At 43.2% G+C, this 10,824-nt stretch overlaps 1 protein-coding gene across 8 annotated transcripts in view; it reads left to right on the top strand.

Moving 5' to 3' along the window:
- The window catches only part of CD55 (CD55 molecule (Cromer blood group)), a 28,844-nt gene extending 22,522 nt beyond the window's left edge, over positions 1–6,322 (top strand). For 2 of the 8 annotated variants that reach the window (XM_040985594.1, XM_040985597.1), the window contains 3 exons: positions 172–231; positions 949–1,051; positions 2,199–2,508. In XM_040985594.1, the coding sequence (XP_040841528.1) occupies positions 172–231; positions 949–1,048 (160 nt within the window). In that variant the 3' untranslated portion in view covers positions 1,049–1,051; positions 2,199–2,508. Of the gene's footprint in view, positions 1–171; positions 232–948; positions 1,052–2,198; positions 2,509–5,948 lie in introns of those variants that run through there. The other 6 variants (XM_040985592.1, XM_040985593.1, XM_040985598.1 and 3 more) reach the window with 4 other exon arrangements.
- Positions 6,323–10,824: the final 4,502 nt, after the last annotated feature.

Below are 10,824 nucleotides of genomic sequence, written 5' to 3' on the forward strand. Positions count from 1 at the left end.
GAATGTAAGCTTTTTGTAAATCACTAAATGTTCAATCTTTTGGTTAAAAGTTTTGGTAAAGGTTATGATGGGAAGTTAATACTTTACAGATAGTGGTTCAGAACCAGGGAAGAAGCTAGATGCTTTGTTGGTAAATGTAGTCAGATCTCATGTTCTGTCCATATTTTTCAGAAACTTAAGGAGTATAGTACAATGCCAAGGCAACAGTGTCAGAATTCCGTGTCCTGTAAAGTAAGTGAAGCTGGATTCCTTAGCAAAGCTAGTCTGGGGAAAAATAAGCTTCCAGTCTTGGAAACTCCCATGCCTTTGTTCCAGTTCTCCTTTGGAGAGTTCCAAATTCATCACGTTGTAAATGATCGGTTTCTAGTACTCTGTGAATTTGCCAAAGCCAAAACTCTGAGGCCCCGTGGTTCAGGATGGGGCAGAATGTACTGACTCACCACATGCTCCTGCGATCACAGTGGTTGCTCAGGATTTTTTAATGGGATGAAAAATGCTGGAGCATGAACTGTTTGTTTTAAATGGATTTTGGGGAGTTTGCAATAAACCTAATGGCTCCATTTCTGAATCAAAGGAAAATTCATACAAATCCTTATGAAAGAATTTTTGCTTTTCATAGTGAAAAACTTCACTTGCCTTATTAAGTGTAAGCCATCAAGGGTAAGATGCAACTTTATACATACCTGGTTATTTTCAGGATCTCACAGATTTCACTCAAAATTTGAAGTTATATAGGGTGATACTTAGAGAGTGTGAAAATGACTTGTAGCTGCTTTGGATGGTTCTTCATGTTTTCCACTGGCAGGATTTATTTTCGTGTCAGAAATGTGAGGTTTGTGTGAAAAATTTTAGTTTAGGAATGGGAGTATAAACAAATGCTGATATTTTGCTTTGTGATTGAAATGAAAACTCTATGCTTCAATTCGTTTTTCTTTTTCTACTATTCAGCTCTTACAGTACGCATGAGAGCAAAGCATTCAATGTTAAGTTTCATAATGTAAATGAGACTGATGATGCCTCAGAAGTAAGACTTTCTGATAAAGTATAAAAGGTATCTATGGTTTAATAAACTTGTGTATCTAACAAGTGGCCATCACTGCAGCTGGCTGAGGGCTGCTCTTAAGGGATAATAGAGGCTTCAATCTCTATTATTGCCGGTACTGCTTGCTTGCTTCAGTGGATAATTAATAAAACATTTCTGTGACACACATGATATGCATTCTCAACTCTTTTGTAGTATGCTCATCATCTCATCCTGGGGCTAGCACTTGGTTGCTTGTAATGATTAGATGCCAGGAAGATTTGGGAATAGGGAATGAATGATGCATTAGGGCTCAATTCTTTAAAAAATTATTTTTATTGGAAAGACAGATTTTTTTCAGAGAGATAAGGAGAAAGAAATCTTCCATTGGCTGACTTACTTCCCAAATTGTTGTAACAGCCAGAGCTAAGCCAATCTGAAGCCAGGAGCTTCTTTTGTGTGTCTCCTGTGGGTACAGGGCCCCAAGGCTTTGGGCCATCCTCTGCTGCTTTTTCAGGCCATAAGCAGGGAGCAGGATGGAAAGTGGAGCAGCTGGGACACAAACCGGCAGCCATGTGCAATGCTGGTGCTTATAGGTGGAGGATTAGCTTGTTGGGCCACTGCTCTGTCCCCAAGGATGTTTTCATTACGACAGTTTGAATCATGAGATGATTGGCTTATCTTGTATTTATTTCTCCTTTTGCTTGGTGGCATCTAGAGTTTCTGGTGTTTAAGGTAATAGGTGTTAAGGTATGTGTTGTCATATGTATAGCTCCTGAAGACATGTCTTTACACAGAATGATCATATAAAAATGACTTGTTGTAAATATGTCTGTTCAACTTTCTAAGCACTTGAATCTCTGGATTGAACCTCTTTCTTCTCTTCCACATGTATTCTGGGACTTTTCCATGAACTTTTAATCAGAAATTATCTTAATTGCACGTAGCTTTGCTATTAATCTCAAATAACTAAAACCCTATAATATTTGAATTGTTGCTTTAACTACTGAACTACACCTGTCGACAAGTTACTCATTCTGTGTCACTTAACTAAATTTACCTTTTTCCCCAAAAATATCCAGCTTTTTAAAAAGGTGATAACATAGTAACCAAAAATTAATGCTTCTCACTAGTAAGTAAAATCATCTTGATCGGAATTTTTTTTTTTAACTTTCAGGACACACACGTGTAACATTGGCAGTTGTACTTGTGCTTCTAATAACTGGTGGCTAGCTGACTCCGCTGAAGAAGAGTTTTTATTTTTGTAATGCTTACTGCAGAAGTGACTATATTAAATGTTATAGTACACTTCGTTTTGCATGTCATCCTTTTCTTTAAGTAAGATTAGGTATGTCAACAGAACAAGGAGAAAGGAGTTGGTCCTGGAATCACATTCTTGTCTGCAAAGCACCCTCACGTCCCAGATTCTGTTGAAAAGAGTCTGGGTGGAAAAGATGGGAAAGCAAGTACGTGCTAGTGAACCACCAGGAATGGTGAGCTTCTCTGATTAGTTGGTGGCAAGGGAGGCATGTAGAATGAATTTTACTGTTTTGTAATATTTATTTATTTTTATTTATTATACCTGTAAATTTGTTAATTGTATATATATATATATAACAAAATTTGAAAAATACAGGAATCAAGGTAAGGCAGAATAGGGCAAGGACACATTTAAACGGATGGAAAAACATTTCATCCGGATGAAGCAGAGAGGACACATTCCAGTAAATAGGAAAGGACAGAACAACAGCAGAGAGTACCTGGAGACTGACAGACACAGGAAAGCGGCGGGCACAGCGGTATGGTGTTACAGTGACTGATACTCCAGCAGCATTCAGCTAACGGCAATCGGGCAGAACTCCACCAGCAACCAGGTGGGAAGGGACTTTCACTGGGAGCTTGGGAGGTGAACCCAGACAAAGCACTGTCTGTCCTGCTGGTCCGTTTGATTTGAGCAGGAGCAGAAACAGAGCAGCAGATTCCAAACGGGCAGTGAGAAAACAGCATGGATTTCATAGCACAGTCCACCCCCTAGAGTCGAATTGGGAGCCATTTTGCATAAGGAGACAAAGGCAAGAGAAAGGACTGAGCATAAACTGAGCTGGGAGTGAACTCATTTCTGACTCCGTGAACTGCATCAATGTGGCATTCTACAGGTTCCACCCAAGACAGCTCTGGGTAGCCCTCAGACCTAACTGCCAGCAGATCAAGAACTCTAGTAGGAGCACATCAGGTGCCATTTTACACACTGTGGCAATAGCTTTAGGACTGCAGGGGACAACAGTGAGCTGCGCATGTTCTGAGCTCAGGGAGAACTCACTGAGTTCTGTAGATTGCACTGGTCCTGCAGGAAAATAATGACTGTGGCATCGTACAGGGTCAAAACAGGTCCGTGTGGCACCCAGACCTAATGTCCAACAGGTTCCGACAAGATCAGCACCTTCAACAACCTAACTGTATAGGACACCTGGTGTCTCCCTCATCCTGGGACCTGCTCCAACCAGAAGTGAGAGAAAGGTTGCAGAGACAACAGTGCAGCCTCAGCACGGTATCACAGGAGGTGGAGAGGGGTGATCCAGGAGTTGGGGCTATGGAGACCATGGTGGAAATCTGACATAAGAACCCAGACCTGGAACTTGCTGGAGGTTGTGGCAAAGTGGCTGCAAGCAAAAAGTTGTGTACCAATTGCAATAAGTAAAATTGAACCATAGACCTGTGGGTGACACAGCTAGGAAAACTGCCCCAAGGAGAAGACTGTGCTAACCAGAAGTACAATGACCAAGAGCACAAGAAGAGACAAAATCACAATGAATATTACTGAAAACTCCCCTGCAAAGGAGCAAAATCCTATGCCAACCTCAGAGTTAACTGAAGAAGACATCGATAAAATGGGGGACACAGAATTCAGAAAACTCATTTTAAAGCTTCTGATCAACAATGAGAAACACATGCAAGAGTTCAAAGAATTTAAGGAAGCAATAAAGCAAATCAAGGCTGATCTATCAGAAATTAAGAACGCAGTAGAGCAAATTAACAGTACAGTGGAGAGTCTCCAAAATAGAATGAAGTAAGCAGAAGAAAGAATCTCAGATTTGGAAGATATTTCCTGTCATCAGGGGGAAGCAAACAAAAAGCTGGAAGCAGAACTGGATCAGGCCAAAAAAAGTATTCAAGGATTGAAAGACACGATTAAGAGGCCAAATATAAGAGTTATGGGAGTCCCAGAAGGTGCAGAAAGAGAAGCTGAATTTGCAAATGTATTTAATGAAATAATCAAGGAAAATTTCCCTAATCTAGAGAAAGAATTGGGAAACAAGATCCAGGAGGGGCACAGAACTCCCAACAGGTTTGATCAAAAGCAATCTTCACTAAGACTCATGATTATCAAGCTCTCTGCAGTTGAACATAAGGAAAAAAATCTTTAAATGTGCACATGAAAAAAATCAATTGACATATAAAGGAATGTCAATTAAACTCACAAGAGATCTCTCACAGGAAACTCTACAGGCAAGAAGAGACTGGAGTGACACATCCCAGATTCTAAAAGAAAAAAATTGTCAGCCTAGGATAATATATCCAGCAAAGGTTTCTTTTGTCTTTGAAAATGAAATAAAATTCTTCCACAGTAAAGAAAAGTTCAAAGAATTTGCCTCTGCCTTACAAATGATACTTCAAGATGTTCTCTTGACAGAGCAGAGGAATAGCACCCAACAAAACCAAAGGCAAATGGGAAGAACATCCCAGTAAAATGACAACAGAAGACTAAACCAATGAACAACCCATTCTTAAGATGACAAGATCAAAGTACCATCCATACATATTAAACTCTGAATGTAAATGACTTAAGCTCAATCAAACCTCATAGATTAGTAGACTGGATTAAAAAACAAAACCCATCTATTTATTGTCTAGATGAGACACACTTCACCAACAAAAATCAGCGGAAACTATATCACATGGGTTTTGTTGTTTTCTGTTAGTTTCATCTCTTCAAAATACTTTCTTCTATTTAAATCATTTAATGACTCGTGGATCGTACAGTAGCATCCTTTTCTGCAAGAAGGTTCTTGATTTTCATTTCTTCAGCTACACGTTAGTCATTTGATAGCACATTATTTAACTTCATGGTGTTGTTAATTTCTATTTTTCTTTCTATTGTTGATTTTGTCTATGACTTTTCATTTAAGGGGATGTATAGTAGCTGTGAAATGGAGACTAACATCCAGATGTGAGGATACAATGTGGTATGCATTTCTGCTTCCAGACAAAGATGGACTCTGAATGAAACTGTTCACTATATCCTGATAATAGGATGCTGGACTCTCTGCCATTGTCCATGCCCGCAGTGATACACCTATCACTGTGTATAAAGAACTATATTTAGTAATGATATAGAGGAACTGGGGGGGGGGATGGGGGAGGACATTGGGGAAAAAATAATAATATAAAGAAAAAGTTTTCCCTAAAATAGAAATAAATAATTGATCAAAATTTTTTGGTCTCATGTAGTATTTGAAATTTATTTTTCAAGATGTGAATATTTCTGAGTAATAGACCCCCTTCCCACCTCCCAGAAAGTAGTTTAAAATGCAGTCCTTATGTTATTCTAGTGTGAGTCATTTCTGGTTACTTCTGAATTATCCTGTACTTTTCTTTCTCAGGTATTAATTTAATATTAAAGTGTTATTCACTACTGATTTACCTAGAGGCGCTTCACTCTAGTTTTTAGGTTCTTAATATATTTGTGTCATCCTGCCAGTTACATTTTTTTAAGTGTCCGACTAGACTAGAATACACATGTAGCTTGAATACACCACCTCATCCATTTTGTTGTTGTAGTGTTTGAAAGTGAATTCCATCTGCTTCATGAAATTTTACCAGAAATACTTCAATATGTGTTTCTAACAAAAGAATGCTTTTTGTATAGCTACATTCATCACGACTAGCAAGACTAACAGTATCTTAAGAACTTCTGATAATGTGAAATTCTTCAATCTCGCCTCAGTATTTGGGGAATATGCATCTGCTTTATTCATTCATGCATTAAACGTGTTTGAGGGTCTGCCCTGCTTCTTTGCTAACAGCCTGCTGCTGATTGAGTTGCTCAGATGTATCAGAGAGCCTGGCATGTGCAGATTACTGCATGCCAGGCCTTGGCCTTGCCAAGATAACTGCAGCATGGAATCCCTGCGAGTTACTGATGGCTCATCTAAGGAAAGGCAAGACTAGCTGATCCTGGAGAGAAAGGTGGTAGAGCTCTAGATGTTGTGGTTACACACCTGTTCTAAATACAGTAGGGGCTCAGACCGAGTTTGTTCCAGGCATGGCTGGTGGGGATGGAGGCATTGAAGAGAGAAGGCTGTTAAGAGGGTGGGGGCAGGACAGCCTATGTACAGCATGATCAGAACAGGCAAGGGACTAGCACGTGTTGTGTGTTCAGTGTGGAAATAAAAATGATTAACTACAGATATTTTTATCTCACATTGTTCTAGTTAAAGGAATCAAATAGGTGCAAGTTTATAATAGCAAGTATTTTAGAGCTTGGGAGATAGTGAACTGACAATATAACCCAAGAAGTTAGCCTTGCTTTCTTTTTAATTGGGTGGGTGCAGGTGAATCTGAACCTAGTCCTGCTTCTCTACCCATAGGCAGTCTCAGAAAAGGCAGAATGCTTTATTTTAATCAGGGTTGAGGGTGTACCCAGGTGAATATGATAAAGTGTGTTTAAATAGAACTTAAAGTATAGAGATTTGTTCATACCTAGAAAAAAGTTCATAGTTACATGGAAGAAAATAATATAAACTGGACATGTTGGGGATAGTTGGAATTTGTCATCAGGGTTTTTTTTTTTTTTTCCTGTGGAGGTTACAATTGTTTTTCCCCCCACCCCGTTAGGACAAACTATGGAATTTTCCTTTTATTGCAAATGTTGTCTTTCTTTTTTCCTCTTGAGACTAGTTCTTATTTGTTGTAGCAAATTATACATACTAGCCATGGAAATTGGAGTCCAGTCTTAAAGTCTAAAATCTAAACCCTGCCATGCTCTAAGAGCCAAGCCTGTTTGTACTCCAGCGTGACAGCACCAGTGCAAAAACCTCCCACCAGCCCTTGGGTGCCAGGCCACAGTCAAAATGCAGGCACACTACAAAGATTGTATGCAGTTACCTACTTCGTGCACGTGAATAAGCTGGGTAGGAGGCGTAAGTAAATTTCATGTTTAGACTTTACATTGCACCTTCCAGAATCTGAAATATTACTGTTCCTCAGCATTTGGGACACGGGCCACCCCACCTGTATCAAACTCTCAGGGACACTTAGCTCACCCTAGCTCTATTTTCCTTGGTTAACACCCAGCGTGCAAAGGCCTCGTTTTCTACTCTCTTACCTTGAGTGTTTCCTCTACTGTGTTTTTCTTTTTCCTCATCCATCTGACTGAATATTAACAGGTGCTGGTGGTGACTCTTTGCTTCCCGTTGCCACTGCTACTGTCTCAATCCTCCCACACCACTCAGAGCAGTAACTGGTTTTTCCTCTTGGTAGAATCCTTTCCTAAAGTGTCAAAGTTCTTCCTCTCAATTCTTTGACTTTAACCTTCCTTGTCACCGGGAATGCCCCCATAGGATGGCAGACCTGGTTAGACACAGTTGTCCTCCTTGCATTCCTTCTCAGAATTCCTACAGGTTTAAGGATTGAGCTATGGGGAGGGAGGCAGGAGCAGAAACAGAAGTGAAGACTCCTTTAAGTAACAGAGAAGACAGATGTTGGCAATGGTCTCCAGGCCTCTGCCTGCTGACAGTCTGGGGTGGAGTGGGAAGGGCTGTGAGGACAGCATTTTTATTTTGAGGATGGATGGGGCTAGCCAGGTTGGACTGGTGTCCAGGAACCCAAGTTCAAGAATGCGATGAGCACTCAGATGCAACTGTAGCACGTACAACATGGAAGTTTTCAGGCCTTCATCAAGGACCTTTCAGTAGAGCCATGGGGGTAAAAGCCATTCAGTGGAATGGCAGAAAGGATTCAGGAGGGACAGCTAGGAGAGAGGTTGGAGAGAGCTGGTATGGGGAACATGGACAGTGCTGGAGAAATGTTGCAGGAAGTTTGGGGCACAGAAATGGGATGCTTATCGGAAGGCAATGTGGAATCAAGGAGGTTTGATTTAAAGTATCAGTGTCATGTGATAGGCTGAGGGGTCTGACTGAGAGGGAGAAGAGAGAACTGCAGGAATCCTGGAGGTGGAGGCAGGGCATGGACATGGTCCCTAGAAGCAGGGTGCCAGCATAGATGGCAGTTCCTGTCATCATACTGCTTCGAGTCCAGAGCCCGAGCTTCAGCCACGTGACTCATAGTGTCAACTGAGTGCACCTTATTGATCTAATGGTAAGATGATTTTCACTTGCCAAGTTGGGATCATATGAAAAGACTTCAAAAAGTTTGTGGAGGGGCAGACATTAGCCTAGCGGTTAAGGTGACCACATCCTGGGTTGGAGTGCTGGGGTGTGGTACCCATCTCTGCCTCTTGACTCCAGCATCCTGCAAGTTTACGCCAGGGGAGGCAGCAGTCCCGACTCCAAGAACTGCATTCCTGTGATCCGTGTGGGAACCTGGCTTGGGATCCCCATCTCCGGCCTGCAGCCTCAGCCCAGCCGCTGCCATTGCAGGCATCTGGACCGGAAACCAGTGGATTGGGAGTGCTCTCTCTGTCTGACTCTTTGATTTTCAAACAATCCATATGTGGTAAGTAAATAAAGGAAAGCACTTCATGGAAAAGAGGAATTAAAAGATAAGCTAGTTTTGCTGCAGAGAACATTTTGAAATCCATGCAGTTTCTTTTCTCATAATATGCATTTTCATTGCTTTATAAAAGACCTGTCATATGCACAGATTTCAAACACTTTCATGCTCAAATAAACTTTTTTTTTGTCTTTTTAAAAAACTTCAGATGATGTTTACAGGGTGGGAAGGATCTAGGGTTGGGGAGAAGTAGGTGGGATCATTTGTTTCCAAGCTTTGTATCTATTCTTCCCATTTCTGGGGGGTAGGCCATTCCCAGCATTCCAACTATCCCAGTACCCAAGCAAGGGGAAGGGCCACCTGATATTAACCCAGGGTCATAATAGCACATGTGCTGAAGGATCTGCCCAGGTGGATGCAATAGTTTCTAAATGCTGTCGATCTTGCTGGTCTGTGGATGAAGAATCCCTTACAATGTCCATTGGCTGACACTGTTGACCAAACGCCCAGATATTTGCCATCATCGTATGGCTGAAGTAGTTGTCCATATGTTCTGTTCTCCATTCTCTGCTATGGTACCGGATGTCCTCTGCAGGCCCCAATGAGCTACAATGTCCTCCATGTGGACCATGGTCTGCCGTCCAACACTCCATCCTCTATATTGAGGAGGACCAGTTCTCCTATGTGGGCTCATGGACCTGAGCCAGGCAACATGGGCCAAGCCAGACCTCCCACCTCTGAGGCTCACCAATCCTGTTGGGCCCTAGCATCTGGGCCAGGAGACCCAGGCTCTACCAGACCTTTCACCCCCAGAGCTCACGGATCTGATTCCACCATGTAAGTGATCCCTAGAACCTGGGCCAGTAGACCCAGGGCCCTTCAGAACTCCCACCCCTGGGGTTCATGGACTCAAAACCCACCACTTCCAGATAGAAGTGGCTTATCTTCCCTCAGCATCCACCAGTGGGTACTTCAGCCTAGCTCAATCCATCCTGCACCAACCTAGTTCCAGCTGGTGCTGGTTGGTGCTACAGTCTAGTCTTTCCCAGACAGCCCCCCACCCCACCCAGTCCCTGCTCAAGTGTGAACTAGCTGGTGATGAGGCCCAACTCAGCACCCCCACACCCCATCGTGGTTCTTGGATCTGTCAGGGGATGTTATGAACTGGCCTGGCCTGGCCCATCCCGATCTGACCCACATGTATGCCAGCCTCAACGTGCCCCAGTGAGGCGGGTTGGGCTCAGGTGCTGTGTTTCCAGGAAGCTTTCCCAGGGAGCTTTGCAGCGTCTAATCAATTCCTGTGACACAGCACAAATTCTATCCCTTGACTCTGAGGAATACCTTTCTCTAGAGTGTGCTGAAATTCCTAGCCACGGCTTGGTGCTCGCCATGAATGCAGGAGCCCACCATATGTCCAAATGTGGCACCAGCAGCTGCCAGCTTTCATTAAATTGTTGTGAAGATGCAAGAGTGTGGGAGTCAAGTAAGAATGAGGCTGATTCGGGGTCACGTGTGCATAGGTGCAGCGTCAGGAACAGAGCAGAAGGCGGGCCAACCAATAAAAGGACACTCCTTGGAGCCCAGGCTTAGGGCTCCTGGATTCCAACTGAGCTCCCCTTTGTCCATCTTGTAACTCATGGGCTTGCTTTCAAGGTAGAAAGCGTGGTCACCTTGAGAGAGGAATCCTTTCAAAAATGCTTCCGCAAAGGAGAAGTCCTGGTTGTCCTTTGGTCGCAAAGGAAGAAAGAAAAGGGTGAAGATAAGCACCTGGACCACAGCGAGCTGGGCAGCCCTGAGCAAGGCTCCCTACCAGCCCTGGAGTCAGCAGTCAGCAAGTGCACCGCCAGTGTCTATCCACCAGGGGGTGGCAGTGCTCTCTCACAGAGGAACGACGCTGGAGCCATGAGCAGGGCGGCACAGCTGCAGCGGCTGCACCCAGGAGACAAAACCTACCCCTGGGCTGCAGGTGGGGCGAGGGGCATGTGTGTTGGGGCAGGGCAGGGCTCGAGTCTCGCCCATTGCCTGCCTCTAACCCAACTAGGGTCCTCACCCATGAGAAACCAGACATGTAC

This window comes from Ochotona curzoniae, unplaced genomic scaffold, assembly GCF_017591425.1.
Source record: "Ochotona curzoniae isolate NIBS_2020 unplaced genomic scaffold, NIBS_Ocur_1.0 contig_430, whole genome shotgun sequence".
Lineage (NCBI taxonomy): Eukaryota > Metazoa > Chordata > Mammalia > Lagomorpha > Ochotonidae > Ochotona > Ochotona curzoniae.